The sequence below is a fragment of the Mizuhopecten yessoensis genome, unplaced genomic scaffold (genome assembly GCF_002113885.1).
Source record: "Mizuhopecten yessoensis strain PY_sf001 unplaced genomic scaffold, ASM211388v2 scaffold9847, whole genome shotgun sequence".
Taxonomy (NCBI): domain Eukaryota; kingdom Metazoa; phylum Mollusca; class Bivalvia; order Pectinida; family Pectinidae; genus Mizuhopecten; species Mizuhopecten yessoensis.
Genome location: NW_018408252.1, coordinates 3,827,891 through 3,852,628, shown reverse-complemented (window position 1 = coordinate 3,852,628; position 24,738 = coordinate 3,827,891). Strand labels below are relative to the sequence as shown.

At 37.3% G+C, this 24,738-nt stretch overlaps 1 protein-coding gene across 3 annotated transcripts in view; it reads left to right on the top strand.

Annotated features, from left to right (window-relative positions):
- Positions 1 to 2,583: 2,583 nt before the first annotated feature.
- LOC110458885 (ATP-dependent RNA helicase DHX36-like) overlaps positions 2,584 to 24,738 on the top strand; it is a 39,745-nt gene continuing 17,590 nt past the window's right edge. For 2 of the 3 annotated variants that reach the window (XR_002463835.1, XM_021510842.1), the window contains exons 1-18: positions 2,584 to 2,669; positions 3,177 to 3,278; positions 4,728 to 4,990; positions 6,967 to 7,094; positions 7,728 to 8,098; positions 9,282 to 9,424; positions 9,895 to 9,969; positions 12,198 to 12,332; positions 12,973 to 13,052; positions 14,320 to 14,394; positions 15,392 to 15,558; positions 16,134 to 16,215; positions 16,621 to 16,734; positions 17,671 to 17,776; positions 19,926 to 20,013; positions 21,751 to 21,871; positions 23,223 to 23,366; positions 23,780 to 23,897. Coding sequence is in view for 2 of the 3 variants with exons in the window: in XM_021510842.1 (XP_021366517.1) it covers positions 2,612 to 2,669; positions 3,177 to 3,278; positions 4,728 to 4,990; positions 6,967 to 7,094; positions 7,728 to 8,098; positions 9,282 to 9,424; positions 9,895 to 9,969; positions 12,198 to 12,332; positions 12,973 to 13,052; positions 14,320 to 14,394; positions 15,392 to 15,558; positions 16,134 to 16,215; positions 16,621 to 16,734; positions 17,671 to 17,776; positions 19,926 to 20,013; positions 21,751 to 21,871; positions 23,223 to 23,366; positions 23,780 to 23,897 (2,370 nt within the window). In the remaining variant the exon portion in view is untranslated. The remainder of the gene's footprint in view (positions 2,670 to 3,176; positions 3,279 to 4,727; positions 4,991 to 6,966; positions 7,095 to 7,727; positions 8,099 to 9,281; positions 9,425 to 9,894; positions 9,970 to 12,197; positions 12,333 to 12,972; positions 13,053 to 14,319; positions 14,395 to 15,391; positions 15,559 to 16,133; positions 16,216 to 16,620; positions 16,735 to 17,670; positions 17,777 to 19,925; positions 20,014 to 21,750; positions 21,872 to 23,222; positions 23,367 to 23,779; positions 23,898 to 24,738) is intronic. The other variant, XM_021510844.1, reaches the window with a different exon arrangement.

The following is a 24,738-nucleotide window of genomic DNA, read 5'->3' as shown; positions in this document are numbered from 1 at the left end:
CACGATGAAATATTGATGATATGCAGAGGGTTCTAGTATTGAAGACAAAGAAAAATAAAACTTAGTCGTGATGTTGAAGACAAAATTGTAGCATTAGGCCGAGTTCATTAGTGTTATGTAATGTTAATTCTATGAAGTATTGATTTTTGAGAAAATTGAATGACTACAATTTGTTGAACAGCAACAATGGTTATAATTATATTCCTTTCAGTTCATGACTTCGTGCCGTTTCTATAAAATTTCTCTGCTCAACGTGATTTAGTTGGCTATATAAAATAATCCAAAGTCAATAACCTCAAGCAAATATAGGGAAGTTTCATCAAAATTCAATTCAAGAAATTATCTTTCACAATATGCTTAATAAATCTATAAATCCAGCTCATACAAAATAGTCACAAAAATGTTTCGAACTCATCTACAATAAGAGATACGTGTGTTATGAGCTAAGGTCATATGACCACAGTGTTCGAAGATATTTGGGCCAAAATAGCGAAGGTATATGTTATGTCCACAGATATGGGCCTATCGAAGGCCGCATTATGTGCAATTACACTGAAATGAAGATAGACACAGCACTTTAAAAATACCAGCCGTTCAAATAGTTCTGACATTAGGCTACCTAGAGATGACCAGGAACACTGTTGAGTGAAAAAACGAGATGAGAAATGATAGAATATGCAGATGGTTCAATTGTGTTCCGATAAAACTCGAGGCCCGGGACAAGATCATTGTTGTCTCCAATGACACCAACAGGACGTAACACATAACTAGAAAGTGTTTGTAAAACAGACATACGCTTCTGCTTCAGTGGAAATGGAGCCAAACTCTAATCATAGTTACAGAACTTAACACAAACTTTAACCAAAGGAACAGAGCTGAATGCAAAGTTGAACCAAAGAAACAAGTTATTGCATAGACCAACCAAATAAACTGGGCTTAACGCACATCTTTTATACTGAATTAAAAGCAACTAAAAGGCAACGTTCTATGTAACATCCTAAAAGCAGAAGCTTGGAACATTATGAAAGGCAAAAATGGGATAGGTATTAAAAATGTGACGAAACGTTACCAAAAGCGTGCCAAATTGAGTTCTGTGCTGAAAATCCTTGTACATACATGTACATTATTTACAGGATCCCTGAATGAATGGAACGTTTCAATGAAACAATGAGTTTCAATGAGTACAAGTGAGTATCCAATCTGATTAAAATCACGATACGTAGAGGACGTAGGATATAATTTTAATCAGATTGGTGAGTATCCGACTTCACTCTGCAAAAGAAGCTAGATGCTTTGAACAACTCTAGTTGTGGAAGCCCCCTCCCTGACTGGCGTCCTGATCACCAAAACATTGTACCTACATGTTACTCACAACCGGACATGATTAGAGAACAGTGTCAGGATGCGTCACAAGAAGCTGGATCAGCTTACTGTACATTGTCGTCGACACTTTATTATTACATGAAAACTACATGAACAATAGTTTAGGAGGAAATATCAAGCATGATCACAGAACCTTAAAGTCAATTAATTCCATTGCAGTGACCACAGACTTGGATAACATATAATCTAATTCCGTGCAGTGACAAACTTTTCAACGCACAATATAAATTCCTTTTAAATTATCGTATAGACTAATTGTAATTTAAAAATTCTCCAGATAAATCAGCATGGTCATATCCTGGACAAACTGATTGGGGTGGGGTGAGGATAGGAGGCATATATGTCTCTCTTGGTAATGTAACAGGAAAGAGAATAGTGTGCTTCCACCGGGGATCGAAACCTCGATCTCCAGGTTCCTAGTCGGACGCTCTTCCACTGAGCTAAAGGGAAATTCCCTCTAGCTCGATGCTAGAAGGCGACCTTAATCCTATGTACAATTGAACCCTGCCACACTACTCCCCCCTTTTTAAATGTGTTCGCCCTCGAACACCACAACCCAGGTTCTAACTCCCTGTCGCTACAGAGAGGGCCACGGACACCATTTGTAACAGGAAAGAGAATAGTGTGCTTCAATCGGGGATCGAAACCTCGATCTCCAGGTTCCTAGTCGGACGCTCTACCACTGAGCTAAAGGGAAATTCCCTCTAGCTCGAAGCTAGAAGGCAACCTTAATCCTATATACAATTGAACCCTGCCACAGTAATATTACTATAATCATCCATTTTATGGAATTGTAACTGTGACTGGTTACTTGGAAAAATATATTTTATGGCAACATTTAACATTGTGTCTATGGGAATGACCTCAACGTATACATTTTATGCTGGGATAAAAAAAAAAGGTAATATCTTAATTAAAACAGGGCCACAGAAAATAATATAAATGGTACCAATTAAGGAAACACTGGATAATTCTCTATCAGGTTTCCAAGTTTGATCAAAGTTTGATGTCAAATGAAGTCCCAAAATTAAGAAGAAAAACAAGTAAATTTACATGTTGTATAATCCACAAATTCTCAGGTCCCTTACGAGTGTAAGGAACGACAACTCCGGGTAGAGATTGCCACTAAACGTTGCCAGACGGTAAATGTGAAATCCCGTGCGCGCTTTTATTATCCCGGCATGGAAAGCTTTTCATTGACCAAGATCACGAGAAAAATAATGGAAGCATGCTACATGTATGTCTTCGGTTTCTGAACAGACGACACAGTCTACTGACATTACAAGGTACTTACAACTTGGATGTGCTATATGTGTGTAAACAAATACACAGGGGTAACACATGACAGTCGGTAATGCTTTTCAGACCTTTATTCCGACAAACATAAGTAAAAAGCATCAATTCAAGAAATTACATATAAAACATTATGAAACAGAAAGTGTTAAAACATAAGTCTCCATACACCTCTGGTGTATTGTCGTAGCTCGGACTACAACCTAAGCTTACAGTGTGTAGGTTGTCATACGATATGCTATCACAAACCTTTTATTTCGTGAAACAAAACAAACAATTAATAATTATGAGCAGTGTTTAGAAATAAGCCTGAGTTTCCACTGGCCATGACACAAGACTTGGAGATTTTGACAGATAACCGTTAGATGTCTAGTGTGGGGCCCCACACCAGACATATATCTGTCACCAATTCATGGCATCATATCGATAAAAGTTTCAACTGCAAAATTAAAGAAGTAAAACATTGAACCATTTATTCTTTGATGCTTATTTCATTTTAGTGACTGCAATGAGTTACAGAGGTGAGGGCCAACAACAATCCTGGAAAAGAGGTGGTCGTGGCTGGGATCGTGGTCGCAGATACGGCAATAGAAGTAGGGAAGGTAATGAGTGTACCTTATAAAACTACACACAAAGTCTTTCTCACCTATATATATATAATCCCACCTTTTATCCTCAGCTAACTACGTTTAAAAGCCACACAACTCAAATGATCTACCAGTTAAAAATTCAAACACAGAATTATCTGCATGTAAACATACCAGAGTGTCAACCTCTCAGCATACAAATCAGGGTGATGACCCTCTTTGGGGTTTTCAAATCAGGACGTGTAGTTTATTTTCACCCTCTTTTGATATACTATACCCATTATGTATATGGAAACCAATAGGAATTAAACAACAATTTTACAACTTTAAATGTGATTTTAAGGTATTATAATTAACAATAGGCATATCTAGAAATCTTGTTACAGGTTTTCGTATGTCCTCATCAAAAATTCTTGCCAGAATCACAAAAGTTTTATCCGCACCTCTGTCATTTGATTCATCGCACATAATGGTGATGGCACTTTTCTGTGACATAGTTGTCCAAATCAGTGGCAATTGCATTCTTCACAATCAGGGTGGTTTTAGTTTTAGCACAGGAAAATGTTCCAGCCACAGAGCTGTCTGGAAACATTTTTGGAACAATCTTGTTAAAATGGTCTGATAAAGCAAATGGAAGATTGTGTTCTGCAACCATGTTAGCAAATAAAGTCTCAGCAAAAATAAGCCTCCTTGCAATATCATCTTTTGAGGACTTGTTAAAAAAACTGCCCAGTCCTTTAGTGCTGTTCAGAAAAGGAAGGACCTTCACATGTTTGTCTGACTTGGCATGTTTTAGTAGGTCATTTCTAGCTCCAGAACTGATGTTAAGACTACTATTGCAGATTTTACAGAACGCTTCATTCACACTTTTGTCACTGGCCTGTAAATTCATTTTCCCGCCATTTTGAAAAACTATTTCAAACTTAAAGTCAAGTTCTACTGGGCCAATTGAACTGAAACCTAATAGGAATGATCAACTCATGGTCCTGACAAAGTGTTGTTATATTTTGGGTCGATAAGAAATCCAATATGGCCGCCACAGCCGCCATTTTGAAAAACTATTTCAAGCTCAAAGTCAAGTTCTAATGAGCCGATTAAACTGAAACTTTGTAGGAATGATCAACGCATGGTCCTGACAAAATGTTGTTATTTTTCAGATCGATCAGAAATCCAATTTGGCTGCCACGACTGCTATTTTGAAAATTCTAATATGCCGATTTAACTGAAACTCGGTTTAGGAATGATCAGCTTATGGTCCGGACAAACTTAACGTTATACTTAACTATTTTTTACTCAAATTGGTACATATTTCACCAACAACAAAAAATACTGTAGGACTCAGGTGACCGTTAAGGCCCATGGGCCTCTTGTAATATATCTCGGCCATTAATTTCAAAACCTCTCGGCCATGATTTCAATATATCTCTGCCAATGATTTAAATTTATATGGTCTTTATTCATTAGATCAGGATGGTGATGGTAAAGAAAGGGGTGGAGGTGGATGGAGAGGAGGGAGACGGAGAGGAGGAAGATGGAATGGAGAGCATGAAGGAGGAGGGGGAAGAGGGAGACAGAGAGGAGGGAGATGGGATGGAGAGCATGAAGGAGGGGGAGGAGGAGGAAACAGAGGCAGAGAGCGACCACCGCCAGGGTTGTCTGGCAGAGAAATTGGCATGTGGTATGCAGGCAGACAGAAAACCAAAACTGCAAGGAGGGAAAATGAAATGGTAACACAACCTTAGGATTCCTGTACCATTGAAGGCAAAACACAAGAGTAGCTTTTTTGTGTGTTGGCACTTTAAAGTTCTCCATTACTTGTTATTGTTATTGTTATTAAAAGCATGACTGCTGATGTTGCTAATAAATCAAACTCTAGGGAAACTCTTTAGAGATTAATAAAAAAAAGAAGGGATTAACTCATTCACCTCTGAAGTTTCATAATGAACTATTCCAACCTTTGAATTGGAAGAGTTCAAATGTGTCTCAGGGGTGAATGAGGTAATAGTCTCAGTACTATTAGTGTATCCCAATACAGGCAAACAAAACAATTTGAAACGATATCAAGAAAGTATCACCATACGAAACGTTACAATATTTTGTTGGAGCCCTAATAATTATGTAAATTATTTGTAATCTGAATTTAAATGTAAGGTTTCATATCATAAAGATCTAAAACTGTGCTATTGATTCCAGATTTATTTGTCTAAGACAACATCCACTGTTTCCTATACTGTAAACATACATCTTTTAGTACACTAAAGTCTAAGTGCATTATCAAGTTTTAATAGATTAGCGCATTGATGAATTAACGCACCCCTGAAATATGCAATAGAGAACGGTATCCAAGAACTAAAATTAAATTAGCACATTCATAATTTTGTGCAATAGTTAAAGTATCCCTGCCATTTGATGGGAGTTATAGAAGTTACCCATGTCGATTGTCGTGACAGAGTGCATCTCTTTCCGCTCTAGTGACTGCAATTTTGGACAGATTTTTACAAACTTTATTCAACAGTCAAATGTAAGTGTACCTTAAATGAATTTGTATGATAGCATCCAATGTCAAGTCCAAAGTCCCTCTCACCGTTATAAAATTTGTCAGGCAATTCAGTGACATCCCGTCAGCAAATTCAAATGTTAACAGATTTTGGTCAAACTTTTAAAATACAAAGGTTATTTTTAAAAATACTTCAAATGAATGCATTTCTCAGACCACAGGTTAAGGTTAATGTCATTGGTTACTATTTATCAAAATTTGGCAATTTGCATGGTACTACGTATACTGTGGTACCATGAATGTCCTACAGGCATTTCCTACTTTTTTGTGTCGCCTGCAACGCGAGGCGACATATAGGTATTACCTTGTTGGCGTCATCAGTTGCATATTCCGAAACAAGGTTTCCATGCGATAACTTGAGTTTCCTTGGGTTGATTGAACTTCATACAGTGCTTCCTTACTAAAAGTGCTTGCTTTTGATTGCTTTTCAGGAACGAAGGTCAAAGTCATGTACTATAAATAGAAAATCTGCTTCCGTGTGATAACTCAAGTTTCTTTAGGTCGATTGAGCTCAGGCTTCATACAGTGCTTTCTTACCAGTAGTGCTTGCTTTGCTTTTCAGGTTCGAAGGTCAAATGTCAATACCGCCGTTACTATAAATAGAAAATCTGTTTCCGTGCCATAAGTCTAGTTTCCTTGGGCCGATCAACCTCAAAACCTTACACTGACTGTTATTCCATGAGATTGCTGGTGTTTAAGCCAAAACATTTTTCTCGCCAAAAGCACTAAATAGCTTTTTTCACATTACGTGGATACAGTTGCAGGCAACGGGAGTTAACATATAGGTATTACTTTGTCAACGTTTGCGTCAATATTGGTTGCGTCATCCGAAACAACGTTTCCGTGCGACAACTTGACATCCCTTGGGTTGACGTCACCATTAATATAAATAGATCCCGTCTTCATAATCTCATTAGAGTTGCCTCAGCAGGCAACATATCCACTCCTGTGGAATTTTTGTTTTATCCTGAAAAAAGTGTCTCATAGTCATCCATCTGTTAGTATACTTTGTCTTGCTAAAGTTACGAAGGAACTCTTTCAATGCTTGAAAGAAGTTTTTAAAAAAAATTGAAGATGTTAAGTGTTACTGTGGTTTAATGTACACGCATGACATTGACTTTATTTTTAATTGGTGTTGAATTACAGACCCCTGTGGTGAACTTACAAGGTAATATGGAACGAAAGATTCGTAACCTCCTGGACGATATCCAGACAGGGGACAACGTCCAGCCACAACCATCACGATCTGGAGCCTCTTTGGACCAGGACGTGGGGTAGGTAGCCAACGTTGTTTCCAAATATATAGGGGCAGGTAGCCTGGAGTGTCAGAAGACCTGTCAACCTGTCTTTTAAACACCTCTTAACAAGCATCCTCTCATTATAGGAGGCACGGTAGTCTAGTGGTAGGACGCTGGGCTCGTGACCAAAGGGTTGCGGTTTCGAGTCACGGCACTATGTTGTATCTTTCAGCAAGATGCTTTACTCCACAAGTTCCAGTATAATCAAATGTAAATGAGTACGTGGTTGGGCAGTGCTAGAGTTGTAGAATGCTAGCTGTGAGCGCCGAAATGGCAGCACCGGCTGTATACTGCCCAGGGATCCGGAGTTGAGAAAATATTGGCTGGTTGCAAAGGCCCTGTTCTCTGTTCGGGAGGGGATCAATTTTACAAAAGGTAATAAAGGGAAATAACACTTTTGGGTATATTTTGTCCATTTTCAGCCAGAAATAATTCAAACTTTGTCAGAATAATTATAATGAAATGGTTATTAGATTGTTTGAGAAAATAAGATCCTGCCTCACCTAGAGGTGCAGGGCCCAAAAGGGGAAACAGCTTAAATTTAAAATATTGCCTCCATACTCAGAATGATGAAAAGGATTGATGATTGAAACAAAATTTCTACTTTAGTGAATCAGATGGGCGGCCATCAACATCTTATGCTGGCGGTCGCAATCAACAGAATTTTGCAAGACCAAGCACTGCATCAGGTGAAAGAGGTCAAGGTTCACAAGGATATTCAGGATTCAAAATCAAATCGGAGAGAGATGGGAGCAGAAAAGTTTCTTCCTATGATGCATGGAATGACACCGATGCTGACAAAATGGAGACTGATGCCATGGGAATTGGCTTCTCAGGGGAGGTAACTGGTGAAGAGGAACAGTTATTTGAACCAGATGAGGGGGATTATAATGAATGTGATGTGTTACCAATGGATGAGGAGGCCATGCAGTACACTGCTGATGAGATTGGACACATCTTTGATGATGAAATGAATGATGGTAAAATATTGTAACTTTACTGGTATTATTAGCTAACTTTGTCCAAAGGACCAAGGTGAGCTTATATATGCCTTACCATATCATGTCAATAATTTCCCCCAACATCTTTTTTCTGAACTGCGGAATTTTTCTTTACCTAATTTGGCCGTCATCCTATTGTGTGAGGATTCAAAATTGTGCAAATGAAAGGGGTTGAAAACCCCTGCCCCGCTTCCAACCCCAACACCTCCCCTGGAACTTATGGGAGTAATAAAAAGGGGTAGTAATATAATTTGGCCATATTGCTATAAGTTACTTCTCTGCTGGAACTATGGGATGCATATCAGCTTTTATTGGTTGGTTACCAATAGATGAGTGTGTGGGTTGGAAATTCAAAATTGTACAAATGGAGAGGGAGACCAAAAATGGATTTTAAGACACTGTACTTATATTGTCTCTCTGATCTTTCTTGTCTTCTGATGTTTGATTTCATTACTGATTCGATATTCTCCCACCCTTCACAGATGTGTCTCCTGTTTCAGTCAAGAAGCACATGTTCAATTGTGACATCGTTAAAATGTATCACTGGTAATTGTGACGTCATCAAAAGTGAATGATGGTATTCATGTCCCACATGTGTTTTTGTTTACAATCAAAGTACTGTCGGTGGAGTTGTGACTAAAATAATAGGATAGGAGAAAAATAATCATTCCCTAATTTGAGGATGTAACAGATAAATCTCCAACCCTCGGGGTGATTTGTTTGGTTGCCTAACCCTCGGGTTAGACAACCAAAAAACATCACCCCTCGGGTTAGAGATTTCTCTGTCACACCCTCAAGGTAGGGGAAGGTTCTATAAATCTTCCACTGTCATCACAGAAGCAGTTACTTAAACCTGATGTAAAATATGCTGACAGCTGTATCACCATGATAATAGAACCACTGCAGAACACTTTCCCAAATGAAACATTTTTTGTAATTATTCAATCAAAGTTAAGTTGCATTTAGTAAATTTGATTTATTTAGAATCACAAATCATGAAATAATTTGAATTCAACTAAATAGTTTTAAATGTTGACTGGGGTCAACTTTGGCAATAAAAGACGTTAACAGATTTCTCCCATAAGAGTCCCTACTTGAAGCACTTGATATAATGAATATTGTAGTTATATTTATCATTAAATATTCATTTCATCATGAACAGAAGCAGTGGAGGATATAGGGATGGGCAGGGACCCAGAATTAGACAGGCTACTGATGGACCAGGCAGAGGACAGAAAGACTAACACACAATTTATGAAGATGCTGGACTTCAGAAAAAAACTGCCTTCTTATAACAAGAGACAGGTAAGATACACTTTCTTATTAAAGCTTAATGAAGTAATTGTTGAGTTTCTGCTTCCGAAATTTAAAGGTTAAGTTAAGGAGGCAAAATTTGTTGTTTTGTAAAACATATTTTGACAGTGTTATCAAGTGAATATTTTGAATAAATAAACAAAAGACTAAAGGCAAGGACTAAAATCTACAGTAAAGACATATGTAGGAGAGTTATCTCCCTTAGACCAATAGCCGCGCCGACAACCTCGATGTGACATATCGGCACGATCTCCTTACATCTTGACCTACAACTGAACACACTTGAGTGATTTTCCTCCACATAGTTTCATAGATTTCGAGAGCTAAGAGCAGTTCTCAACCACATGTTGTGACGGTTTGTAAAACCACACACCGAATTCACAACAATATGTCTATTAGGGTTCCTGATGCTGTAGTGTAACAATGCGGTACACTAACTTCTCCATGCTTCTTTGCTCCAGGAAATTATGGAAGCATTGGAATCACACCAGTGCCTGGTGATCAGTGGGGAGACTGGGTGTGGAAAGACTACACAGGTAAATACATGTATTATCAACTGCTATCCAGTTGCAGATTCAAATATCAGGATTATGTCATTTGAAGAAAATGTTATGATTGAGATATTTGAAGAAGACTTGTGAAATTATTACTTTTACTGGATTAACGGCCCATCAACACCGAAGAGGCCATTAGGGCCAATAAAAGGTAGATAAAACAAGTTAAAGGAAATGAAATCAACCAAACGAAAAGGTTAAAAGACGAACGTCAACTTGAACAGTAAAAATGGCTACGGTTAGTTATATCTCTTTGAACAGACCAACTGAATTGCGGAAAAAAGTACGGTAATCCAGGAAATGCTTACCCTCCAATAGCAAATTAAAACCTTGTTATTAAAACACTTACAAATAATGATTTGTTACCATTGAAGGGTGAATAACTCGTTGGGCGAATGTTTCCTGGTGTACACTGTTTATGATAATGAGACCAATGTGCTGTATCATGAGAGGCGGGGTGGGGTGTTAAGTGGTGGATTAGAAATGACGCATTGTAGGTCACTTAGATTTTATATATGAGTAAATATAATTGTTTTCTCATTACACTTATTCAGACACTTTTAAGCAAGGAATTTATCCTTTCCTGTTCGTTTCATAAATTCAAATCCTTTTGAGTAACTCTTTGAAAGAGGAATGCTAAAATTCACAGGAAAATACACACAAGTTGCAACTTCTTTCAGTAATCTAAATGATTGAAATATTGTTTTTTCCTCAACTTCTCATGGCTATTGCTACACCCTTCTATTCCTAATGGTGTTGGGGGCTGCGATGGCCGAGTGGATAAGGCATTTGACTGCCTTTGATCATTAGCCCTCCACCACGGGGTCATGGGTTTGAGGTCTACTTGAGGCAATTTCCAGGTACTGGCTTCACGTAGTAGTTTTTCTATAGGTTTCCAGTTTTCCTCCACCATCAAAACCAGGGTTGTCCTTGAGGATCCCTGTCCCACTGCATTATGTTTTTTTCCTATACACAGTTACCTCCCCTTACCTTTTGTTTAGATATAACTAGCACAGGTAGTCCAGAACACTTCTGTTGACAAGGTTTCTCAAACAGCTAGAGCATAAGTATGTCAATCATAAGTCTGGGGTTCAAACCCCGGTCTAGCCCTGCTGATATATTTTTTCATATTTAGAACGTTGTTGTTGATAATATTTTGTTTAAGTCCCACAAGGAATGGTTTTTGTGTCGCCTGCGAAAAGCTGGTGACACATAGGTATTGCTATGTCTATGAGTTTCCTTGGGCCGATCAAACTCAAACTTCATGCAGTGTTTTCTTACCAAAAGTGCTTGCTTGGGATTGCTTTTCAGGTCCGAAGGTCAAAGGTCAAGGTCACTGTTACTATAAATAGAAAATCTGTTTTCGTGGTATAACTTGACTTTCCTTGGGCCGATCAAACTCAAACTTCATGCAATGCTTCCTTACCAAAAGTGCTTGCTTGGGATTGCTTTTCAGGTCCGACGCTCAAAGGTCAAGGTCACTGTAACTATAAATAGAAAATCTGTTTTCGTGCGATAACTTGAGATTCCTTTGGCCGATCAAACTCAAACTTCATGCAGTGCTAAGCATACTTGTATTTTCAAGATTTTTTTTATGGATACCAATGAGGCGATGCTGGTCTTGCTTGTGGACACCATATTGGAGTGGAATTGAGACAATGAGTATCCATAGCAAGTTCCTTAAAACTCAAGAGTATTCTTCCCAGAATAACAGATTATATAACAAAATGATATGATGCCATTCAAAAACATAATCTATGATTTTTGCTTACTTTTAACATTATTTCTTGAAATGAAAAGTGTATCTATTTCTTCATAATCTCCCAGCTTCCTGCGCAGGCGACATATCCACTTCCGTGGAATTCTTGTCTTTTTAGAAACTATTTATCAAATCTATAGTCATGCCAGATAAACAGTTTCCAACACCTAGTTTTAAGTGTTTGGCTGAGGTACAGTTGGAACCCTTAAATGGCCATAGCTGTTAATAGGACATTAAGCACAAACAAATCAAACCAATCCAAATTGTGATAAAGTGTTCACTGGTTGAATATCAGCAGAATTTCCCTTTATAGGATCTAATATGGAAATGCCCAAAAAAATTCGAACCAGTATTTTTGTCTTTTCTCTAAAGGCATCCACTTCAATATTGTTTTTTTCTTTTTTTTCCCCTTTTTTTCAGTATTTATATTGGCTCAATATCTTAATTTCAGGTGCCCCAATTTATATTGGATGACTACATATCCCGCGGGAAGGGATCACAGTGTAAGGTCATATGTACTCAACCCAGGAGGATCAGCGCTATAACTGTAAGTATGAGGTATGAGGGGAGGATCAGTGCTATAACTGTAAGTATGAGGTATGTGGGGAGGATCAGCGCTATAACTGTAAGTATAAGGTATGAGGGGAAGATTAGAACTGTGTAAGTTTTATGTGGAACAAGATTGTTGACACATGAATTATGATTTTACACAGTAGTAACTAGTTTTGCCCCCTAACAGGGAGGGGGGGGGGGGCATATTGTGGTTAGAGTTTCACTTTCATGATGTGGTTTAACAACTTTCATTATTCATTTTATTGTGATAATCTTCTACAAGTATCCAACATGCAGAACACAAGTATATGGTACAAGTTTGCATAATTTCAGTATCATAGCCTGCTACATAGTTTGCAAACATAAAATGATCCTGACCATTATTTGAGGTCACAAGAGTCAGATTTATTGACGGGCTCAAATGATTTCTGAACAACAAAAAGGCTTGATATCATGATATATGACCAATATCTTTCTGACATGGTATACCTCATGTTATATGAACCAGTAGCTTTTTGGCGCAGCTTGTTTCAAAATGTTCAGAATGAAGTGACATTAACCCATATTCAAAGAAAGAAAAGTCTTATGTCACAACCTGGAACAATTTCACATTTAAGGATCCTGGATCTTAGATATTGTCTGGAGTCTCTTTTATGTCCGCTGTTTGATTGCAGGTCGCTGAACGAGTGGCTGATGAGCGCGGACAGTCGGTTGGAAAAGAGGGTGACATTGGATACTCCATAAGGCTGGAGAGGTGGGTTGTTGTAGCATTGGAAGGAAAGATCAGTTACAGATGGTTAGGACTAGCGTTTTTCACAAAAACTTTTATCCCCCCCCCCAACCACTTTGACCAAGCCTGGGGTATATGGTATTCACTTTGTCTGTGTGTGTCGTCCCTCCGTACATGCTGACAGGTTTTCTGGAGCATATCTCAGCTACTGTTTCATGAATGGACATCAAACTTTGTACAAAGGTATATCATGGGAAGGCAGTGTGTCACATCTTGAAACCAGGCCACTGTGACCTAAACTTAACATTTGACCTTGACTTAAAGTGCTAAAATAAAGGTTTGTGGAGCTTATCTAGGCATTGTTTTATGATTCAGCATCAAACTTTGTACAAAGGTACATCATGGGAAGGCCATGTGTAGCGTCCTAAAATGGGGTCAGTGTGACCTTAATATGACCTTTGACCTTGACCTAAAGTACTAAAATGGTGATCTCCAGAGCATTTTCATAAATTTACCTCAGATTATTATTAAAAGGTTTGAAGATTGAGGTCTCATGAAAAGAGATATTTTGTGAAAACAGAAATTAAAGATTTAAAAAAAAAAATGTATATTTTTTCACTGCAGTTATATATTGGGCAAGAAACACCAAGTCAGAAAAAAGTGTATGACAAACTGAAAATCTTCTTTGAAGATTCAACCCTGAGCTCTAGGACACTACCTAAAATTCAGGTGTCAGTAATATTATTGTCAGATTTAACTGAAACTTCAGTTCGAAAAACTTACCTTAACCCCAACTGTCCAATCTGAACTGAAATTATTTCCTCTGTGACATGGCATTCTGTTCAGGGTTTATTGTACATTTCTGATTCTTTTTCTTGAGAGGTGATGTTTGTCTCGCCGCCATGAAGTAGTGGAAGCAAGACTAAGGTGTTGCTTTTCCGGCAGCGGTGGCATCAACATTAAGTTTTTGCGTTTAAGTTAGTTTCACTGAAAGTATAAGTCCTAGAACAACCAAACTTGGATCATAGATGCATCTTAGGTAGTACATCTCAACCCATGTATCAAATGCTGGATGCAGCCTACCTTTAATGGTCCATTGACTTTGTCAGCATCTCCATCACCAAGTTCTTGCTTTTAAGTTAGTTTCTCTGAAACTATAAGTGCTAGACCAACTTGACATGTGCATTGATGGTCAAAGCGGGGCACAGGTGAGACATATCAATCTGAAAGGCTTGTATTCTCCTCGTCTCAATATTGAAAACTAAATTTGTGTTTTTATTTTTTCTTCCAGACATTTACCAAGGAAGAAGGGATCAGTTTTATACTGTACCACAGGTATTTTGTTGAAATACTTGGAACTTGATCCGTAAGTTTGTATCTTTATATCGCTGTAATATATATAGGTCAAATACCTAAGTGTCAATATAGATTTAACATAAATGATTACAGTTTTGTGAATGTGACACATTATTTTTGTGATTTTAATGCCATGGCATAGTTTCCGTCGTCCATCCTTCAACTTTTCCTTTAAAACACTAGGGGAAGTAGAGGTAAACCTTCAAAATCCTTCATCTACCAAAGGGATTAAGGGATTGCATCCCAATTTGGTTTGGAGGATCCTTGGGCCAAGGGCACTCAATTTTGTATTAACTGTCGGTGTGGCCCCACTTGGGGCAGAAGGGTGGGGCCCAATAGGGGAAATAGAGGTAAGACACCCCCACACGCTAACATCGGGGCCAACAAGAGTGATTAATATAAGTTGAAATAACTTGTTTCATAATTGTTGTAAAATAAATAAAGTTTATATATATAGTAGAGGTAAAACCTTTGAAATCCTTCTCCTACAATAGGAATTCAAGATTTTATCCCAATGTTGTCTCTATCAAGTTGTCTGGTAGTGCCTGTTACTATTAGGATGTATTCATTAAAATTCATTAAAACAAGATGACCACCAGGCCACCATCTTGGATTTTGTTCTCGCTATATCTCCAGAAATACTGGATGGATCTTTCTGAAATTTCATACCTACCAAGGAGTGCTATATCTTTACTTCATATCAAGTAATATACTTTAAACATATATCCAGGTGAGCGATACACTGTAGTTACAGTCCCTTAGGGTATTTAATAACACCAACGAATATGAATTGTGTTGAAAAAGGTAACTGTGAATGTTAAGTGAAACATTTCAATTATTATAAATTGTATCGAAAAACATGTTATTTTAAACTGTGTGGAAGCAGGTCCCTGTGAGTGTCGGTCACTATGAATGGTGTGTTAGTTTGCACGTTATTTTATTCAAATTCTTCGTCATTCATTACCTGTGTATCATAACAGGTTTTATAAAATTTATGAATTGTACAGGTCCCTGAGGCGAGCGAGCCACATCATTGTAGATGAGATACATGAGAGAGACGTATTGTCCGACTTCCTTCTCATCATCCTGAAGGACCTCCTCCCCAAACGTCCTGACCTCAAGGTCATTCTAATGAGTGCTACATTGAATGCCGAACAATTCTCAAATTACTTCAGTAAGTTACTTATAAATGTTGTCCTGTTGAGATGTATGAGTAAAAGTTTAATGTTCAATGATCATATTAGGATTGAATGGCACTTTTTCAATTTCATACTTGTATGAATGCAAATTGGTTAAATATATTGGTAGGCTTCATGCATGGTAATGGGTAATGTAACTGATTTGCATTCATACCTGCATGAACATTATAAAAATGCGATATTTGTTTAATCCTTATACAATGTACTGTACTTACATTCTAAAATTTTGTTACTATTGACCTAAATACAGATATTCCCTGATACTTCTTGTATTCAAGTGTCTGTGTTGTCAGTGCAAACAAGATTCCTGGAGCAGCCTAAAGTCATCAAAATGTTTGCTTCTAGAGGGTTGTCTCATGTTATTTGAGGTGAGAGGAGAAGCTTCAAAATGATGCTGATCAAATTGCATTCATAGCTCTATGAATGCTATTTCCTCTGGTAATGCTTATAGAGGAACTTGGAGTGGAAACGTAAATAAACAAGCATGAAAGGCAAATGATTTTATTTAGTGATGTTTGTTGACAATTATTTTCACATTTTATTTCACAAGATGGCAGCCCCATGCTACATATCCCAGGATTCACGTATCCTGTGAAGGAGTACTGGCTAGAAGACGCCATACAAATGACAGGGTTAGTAACTGCAATGTAGAATTTTCTATGTAACTTGTACACAAGTATGCCTGGAAATGATGTCAGGAAAACCTCCATGTTGCATATTTTCAATAAGATTCATCAGTTTGGAAAAAAGTAATATCAAGGTTTTACTTTATACACAAACAATGTACGTATTAAACATGTCGCAACATTTCAAGACAGACTAGTCCCTCTGTCAAGCTATGACTGAGTGAGTGATTAGTATTGTTTCCCTTTACTATTAAAGGATTATTAAACTGTTACGCAACAAATCAATAAAATTTGAAGTGGTATGCCACATAGATTTATCACATCAAAATATTTTTATTGGAAGTGAATTAAATGTTTTAGCATTGAATTGTTGATAATGTGTAAGAGATTTTAATCCCTTATTCGTTCTAGTTATCAGCCCAGCCAACAGAAGAAGCCGGCATTTAACCCCAGAAAACAGAAACAAAAGTGTCAGCTTGAAATAGAAGAAACAAAGACATGGTTAAAAACACTTGACCCAGCAAAGTAAGGCATGAGAAAACTTACCTTTTGATTCTTAGCACCACCGCATGTGTGTTTCTATACCCTCAACATCATACTGGATTGCCAACGTAAATTGAAATAAAAATAAGAACTTCACATCCAAATTGATGATTTTTTTACCTATAGATTTTATAAGTTGGTTTCATTTATAGTAGTAATAATAATAATATACAACATTTGATATAGCACACTATCTAGCTAACATAAGACACTCTAAAGCACTTTACAGTACCGGTACATAGACATTTAATCAGTACAATTTTGAGGAGCTGCCTTATCAGGTGCTAACTATTAGCCCTATGCCACCTATATATCTAGCTAGCTAATATCTCCCTATGTATGTATGCCTGCGTGTGTGCTGAGATGTATTGTGTTCTGTCAACTTCTGTCATCAGTATGTTACTGCTTTTCATTTAGATAATGAATAATGGCGGAAAAAAAGTAAAATGAAATATCTTTTAAAATCTTATCTTTTGACACATTGGCATGTGTAATCTTTCAGAATGATATACAGCTATATTAATGAGAAATTCATCCTCAAAATTCCAGAAGTTACGTTCGCTGTGCCCCTAGAATTTGTAATGACAAAATCGAAGGCACTAGGCTAGCTATTTGATTGGTTTAAGTTAAAAAAAACCTGACCAGTTGCTATGCAGATACCTGCCCGTTGAAGATTACAGAGGAGCGACTTTGGACTTCAAAGCCAGAAAATTTTACCGTTAGGCTTCTACTTGATTCCTGTGATGTGCATCAAAGGATCAAACCAGTCTTGTATCATCTACATTGTGGCACATACAGAGCCTTCAAATTTGTCGTGACATGTTCCAGGAATGCAAAAACTGTGAGTGAGCATAACCTCTGAAATTCTGAGGATGTAGGAAATTCAACTTGGATTTGATTGTTTTATTCCTCTGAAAGGTACTCGCAGTCAACACGGAGGGCAATAGAAAACATGGATATGGACGAGGTGGACATCGAACTCATACACAGAGTCATCCATCACATCTGCTTCAAAATGGATGGAGTAAGTTATTGTTCTGACTCAATAATTCTTTAAATCTAGGGGCTGCGGTGGACAAGTGGTTAAGGCGTCTGATATTCTGTGACCTCTAGCCCTCCACCACTTGGTCGCGGGTTCGAGGTCTACGTGGGGCAATCGCCAGGTACTGGCGGTAAGTCAATGTTTTCTCTCTGGGAAATCCGGCTTAAATTTCCTCCACCACCAAAACCTGACATGTCCTTAAGTGACCATAGCTGTTAATAGCACATAAACACAAACAAACCATACTTTAAATCTAAGTTAGGGCTACAGCAATTCATATACCTCACAATACATTCATATCACAGTATGATGCTTACGATACAATTCATATCACAGTATGATGCATATGATACAATTCATATCACAGTATGATGCGTACGATACAATTCATATCACAGTATGATGCTTACAATACAATTCATATACCTCACAATACATTCATATCAAAGTATGATGCTTACGATACAATTCATGTCACAGTATGATGCTTACGATACAATTCATATCACAGTATGATGCGTACAATACAATATGACATCCTTAAATGACCGTAGCTGTTAATAGGATGTTTAACAAAATAAAACCAAAACGATACAATATGTATCATGATACACAAATCTGTCGAAAAGGTCAATTTCATAATGATTGAGTGTAGGATTTTACAGAGCTTTAATTTGTTATAGACTAAAAAAGTAAATACTGCGAAATTATATATTTGTATGATTTTTTGTACTTTTGAAAAATGGGCCACATTTTAACTGAATGATTCCAAAGCAAAAGGTGAATTATTAGAGTTTAATTAAAAAGAAAAGACTGAAAATCTCCTTACCCTAAGTGTATCATGATTAAGGCAAACAAAACACTTCCACCTGGTACACAAGAACGTATCAGGGTAAAATGTACTGTTGCAGTCCTAATCTGAACTGAACAACCAGTGACTTTTCTACCTCCTTTCCACATGTACGTAGGCCTAGCTCTGTGCCTTGTGTCTTGGGGGAAATATCACCCACAGAAAGCAATATTTGGGGAAAATGAAAGGATTTTTGTGCATTGATTTTGGGAAAATACAACAGAAATAATCTCATGGAAGGACCAAAGTTCATCCTGAAAAAAAATCAAAATATCACGGACAGCATACAGTAATGTTAAACTGTTTTGTTTGTTTGTGTTTTACGTCCTATTAACAGCTATGGTAATTTAAGGACATGCCAGGTTTTGGTGGCGGAGGGAAACTGGAGTTCCCAGAGAAAAATCGCCGACTAACAGCCAGTACCAGGTGACTGCCCCACGTAGGTCTCGAACCCGTGACCCAGTAGTGGAGGTGACTGGTCTAGTGGTAGCAGAATGTCAGACGCCTTAACCACTTGGCCACCGTGGCTGCACTGTAACACATATTTGAATAACAAGTGTACCAGTGGGACATTGAAAAATGTAGAAACAGTGGCATTATATCATTGTACCATACTTGTATGGGTATGGATTATGGATTAGCGGAGAATATTTATATAAATCAGTCGTTGTCTAATAGATGTAGTTCATATTGGTGAGCGAGGGGTGTTTGAAATATAATAACTTTGTCATCTAGTGTATAATTTCTGTACATACATATGGGTGAGCAGGGGTATTTGATAAATATTGTATATTTTATGTCGACCACATGTGAGATGAGTCCTTGACTCAATGTGTTGTCAAATTTAGATAAAGTCTATTATTATTATTGTTTATTGATAGCTTTGTCTTCTAGTGTGATCTGTACATACATATAGGTAAGTGAGGGGTGTTTGATATATATTAACTTTGTCATCTAGTGTGTTCTGTACATACATATGAGTGAGTGAGGGGTGTTTGATATATATTAACTTTGTCATCTATTGTTTTCTTTACATACATATTTTTTATTGATGTGTTTTTTATATATATTAACTTTGTCATCTAGTTTGTTCTGTACATACATATGGGTGAGTGAGGGGTGTTTGATATATACAGTATTAGCCTTTGTCTGACAGTTTTGGTGTTTTTCATGGATATGGATGAGCAAGGGTATATGTAAATTAACCTTTGGCTTATTACAGTTCAGTATCAATGTAGGAGTGCCAAAATGACATTTAAGAAATGTTACCTTGTATTACAGGATGGTGCTATTTTGGTGTTTGTACCTGGTATGGCAGAAATAAAAAATGTGAATAAAAGTTTAGTTGAGACACCAGTTTTCAACAGCAGTAAGTAGTATTCTTCCCTCAACAATGTCTACACTTTACCCTTATCATGATAATGTCAACTTACAATGCACATCAGTATAATTTTGAGCTGAAAGGCCAGACAAAAAAAAATATGTACTTCCTATAGTAGGTGGGGTTCCTACTAGTTTCGACTCTTAAAGCGAGTCTTCATCAGGTCCTGATGAAGACTCGCTTTTAGAGTCGAAACTAGTCCACCAATAAAACCCACTAACCGGTAACGCCTGAGCTGTGTTGTGATTGGAACCGCCTACTATATTTCCATATTCAACACCAATCGCCCTGCATACCTTTTTGTATCCACTCTCAGCACGAAGTGCCACACTGATCAACCCACCTATACAACCTTACGACGTTGGCTCGACATTTTTATGTTAATATGTGTTTCCTGTAACATATGCTGATTTTTTTTAGGCTAGGTAGGTAAGTAACAGGTTTTATTTTAACAAATAACTTTTTATGGTTTATTTTTTAGAGTGATCTTGACTTTAACAGTGTTTCTTTGTAAAAAGGCCTTAAAAAGTTTAGGGTAGGCACAAAAAATAAGGTTAGGTAGGGTTACCAGAAAAAACAAATATTTTTGTTTGGCCTAAATGTTCTGTTTGTTTGTTTGGTACGTGGCCGATACGTCCACTAACTACTGATTAGTTCTGTTTTCAGCAGATGATGTAATGATCAATTAAAATATGTCTACATTTTAACCCTTTCACCTCTAAGTAACTTCAGTAGACTCTACCATGCATTGAAATGGATGAGTCCATTATTGTCTACAGTGGTGAAAGGGTTAACTTGCCTATGCAGTCACTGTAGCATCAGCATCGGTGTTGGTATTGCCACAGAGATAGTGATACACCTTGGTTGATTTCAAAATTTTAGAAGCTGTTCTACTAGCACTATGTTCGATTTCTTCCACATATTATGAAGCAATTTTTTTTTTTTAAATGAAGAAACTTTTACTTCTGGCCTGTGCAATCAACGAAAAAAAATTATCTATAAAAACTAGAGTTGTCAAACCAGATGAACTTTTAGTAACAGGTTCCTAAAAACCCTTCCAACTTGTTAAGCACCCTTAATCCCCTTCCCTTCTTCTCTCTTCTAGTTCTGTCCCTCTTAAGGTATTTGTATTTCTGTATATCTGTCGGTCATATAGAAATAACCTTTTTTTTTCGTTTTGAAAAATACATGTCAAGTATTAGATAAATAACTAAAATGGTATTTCATGTCATTAACAAAATTGCTGAAAAATTGACATTTTCTCCGAGTGAAAAAAGGGGGGGGGGAAACAAACTTTTCCAACCAAGTAACAGGTTAATCAGTCAGTTGATTAATTTTTGGTGTTATGGAAAGACAATTTGCAGATATAAGCCAGGTAAACAAGGGGCTTTCCAAGGGGGTAAATGAATGTCTGAATATTGAATTATTGAATTTTGTAAGGGGTTTGTGGTCTTCTGCATATTTTGACTTTGTTGGCCCTAGCAATTTCAGGATAGACAGTAAAAGTAGAAATTTTCACAGGTAGAAGTTTTGACATTTTGATTCTACAAACTATTTGCAGTAAAAAAAAATGTTCATGTAATTAATGCTGGTGAACTAGATGTAATTGTGTGAATAATTTCACATATGAATGTTTCGTTAAAAGTATTGAAAAAATATCCAAGGTGCAAAAACTTTCTTTTGCTATTATTAACTGTTGTAGTATTTTATTTTAAAATCCTCCAGGTAATTTTCGGATTATTCCTCTTCATTCGATGATGCCTACGGTGAACCAGAAAGAGGTTTTTGATAGACCTCCCCCGGGGGTCAGGAAGATCATCATTGCAACCAACATCGCCGAGACCAGGTAACAATATCATACTTCAATGAACTATTTTGACATTTAAAAATACCTTCGAATTACATTTATATTTAAGAGGGCCACATATAGCAAAGCTAGTAGTGTGTCAGCCATTTGAATGTAAGGTTGTAGGCTTGATGTCCACTTCTTCTGAATAACCAAGAGGCCTAGGGTGATGGTATTTGGCCAGTAGCAAGATAGGATGAATGGCTACCAAATTTGTTCAAATGAATGACCTTTGCCTATTTTCAAGGTCACAGGGGTTAAATATGTTAAAATATTTTAACGACTTCTTTTGAATAACCAGAAAGCCCAGGATGATGATGATATTTGGACAGTAGCATGCTTGGGTGAAGGGCTACTAAGTTTGTTCAAATGAATGACCTTGACATATATTCAAGGTCAAAAGGTTCAAATATGTTTTAAACCTTTAAACAACTTCTTCTGAATAAATAAGATCCTTAAGGTGTTGATATTTGGCAAGTAACATCCTGGGATGAAGGACTACCAAGTTTATTCAATGAATGACCCTGACCACTGTCAAGGTCACATTTAGTTAAATGTGTAGAAATCTTTAAACGACCTAATCGCAATAAAAAAAGGTCTTAGGAGGTGATATTTGGCATGTTGCATGCTTAGATGAAGGGCTATAAACTTTGTACAATGTATGACCTTATTCCACCTTCAAAGTCACAGGGGTCAAATGTGTTTAAATTTTTAACAGGTTCTTTTAAAAAAACTGATATTTTGTCTGTAGCTTTATTTTAGTCAACTTTTAAGCTTACAATTGTGGGATTAATACCAGGTGAGCGATGCAGGCCCATTCAGCCTCTTGTTCACTAAACAGATTTTTCTTAGCCTGTAGCTGTTTCTACATGTAGTTCATTAAATATCTCACGAATTACTGTATTTGCCGTAATTAGTGCTCCTATCCCTATAAGTGCCCCTCTGCCTGTCTAGGCTCTCTCGTGAGGAATTTAGACCCCTCGCAGACCTGACCAGGCCCAGTCAATGAGTTAATAGTACTTACACTTTAAAGCAGAGATTTATGTCTGGTGATCGTGGCTGGACTTCCTGTGAAGGGGATGAAACATTTGATATCCAAACCTCCAGCCACACTGTAATATTTATAATGTCCTTTGGTGATAACAACTTGCGTTTTTATTGTCCTAACGCCGCCCCCCCCCCCCTTGCACTCATTGACCCCTAAAATTTCATAATGAACTATTCCAACCTTTTAATTGGAAGAGTTCAAATGTATCTTCAGGGGTAAATGAGTTAAGCCAAAAAAGCATCATAGGAGCTGATTATGGTGAATATGATGCTTAATACAGTGCATGTCCTTCCTTCTTTGCAGTATAACCATTGATGATGTCGTGTATGTGGTGGATTGTGGGAAGATAAAAGTAAAGGATTTTGAGCCGGAGATCAATCTGGCCACGTTGACGAGCCAGCCGGTGTCCAAAGCCAATGCTAGACAGAGGCGGGGTCGAGCTGGGCGGTTAGTGCTCTGTTTTAAGTATAAAAGTTTAAATTTTATGTTGTTACAGAAATGTGACAGTTTGAAACAATTTTCAAAAGAGAAAATTTGTACTATTGAAAGGAGGATACGTCTCGACTGTGTTTCGAGATTTCCGTCAATATATTGTGACTGTGCTGTTAAAAATTGTGTTCTTCTAGTGATGCTGAACAGAGCAAATCTGCCAATGTCTACAATGCACTTCTTATATTGGGCCTATTACTCTACCATATTACCTTCATTGGATGACTGACCAGTCACATGACTAGTCTGATACAGTTTCTGAAAATGTCTAGTCATCCCTCTGGGGCCAGAGTTTGTTAGATTTTCGTATCGACAGACTTTCTATTAAATTACCTTTAATTTCTTTGATTTATTTTTTATTTTTTATACAGTGTACAGGAGGGGGTGTGTTTCCACCTATACACAAGTCACCAGCAGGAATCACTGCAGGACTACCTTCTGCCGGAGATTCTTCGCACCCCTCTAGAGGAGCTGTGTCTGCAGATAAAGGTAAAGCAACATGTTGCATGACCTGTCACATGACCTGTCACTAGGGCTGCAACAATATATCCTATCCTATCACATTGCTTTCTTGTGTATCGTATCGAATTGTATTGCTTACAATAATAGTACTGAAATTATCAATCACTTTTTATTAAACTCTAAAAAGAAATGTACTAATTTTTTTTAATCTTTCAGTAAAGATATGATCCACTGTGCAGTCATACCCAAAAATACTAAACATCATACAAAAATACATTTTGATAGTATTTACTGTTAAAGTCTATGACAAAAATCCTGCATTCAATCATTATGAATTTGAACTTTTAAGTAACGTAACGTGATGCGTATCATGAGATAAACGTATCGTTGCAACCCTACCTGTCACATAACAGTGACAATAAATCTCCTATCTTGAGGGATTGACAGGAATCTCCAACCCAAGGGATGAATTTTATTTTATTTTTTTCTAACCTGAGTCTCTGCCAAGGGTAGGACGACCGAATAATCATTCCATGATTGAAATTTCTGTTACACTCTCAAGGTAGGGAATAATTATTTTTCTCCCATCCCATTATTTCAGTTGCAACTCCACCGACAGAGTATACGTAGTCTTAACATGTTTGTAAACAGCACATGTGGTGGATATTCACTATGGCTCAAAATGCCATTCACTTTTTATGATGTCACAACTTAGTGTGTGTTTTTCTTAAGGAGGAACGACCTGATCTTTTCACACAAAAAGTAAAGTAAGGATTGTGAAAAAAAAAGACTTGAGTATCGAAGAGATTATTGTAGACTGAGTTTTGAAGGGATTATCAATTTCTTTTACCCTGGACAGGTATATCCA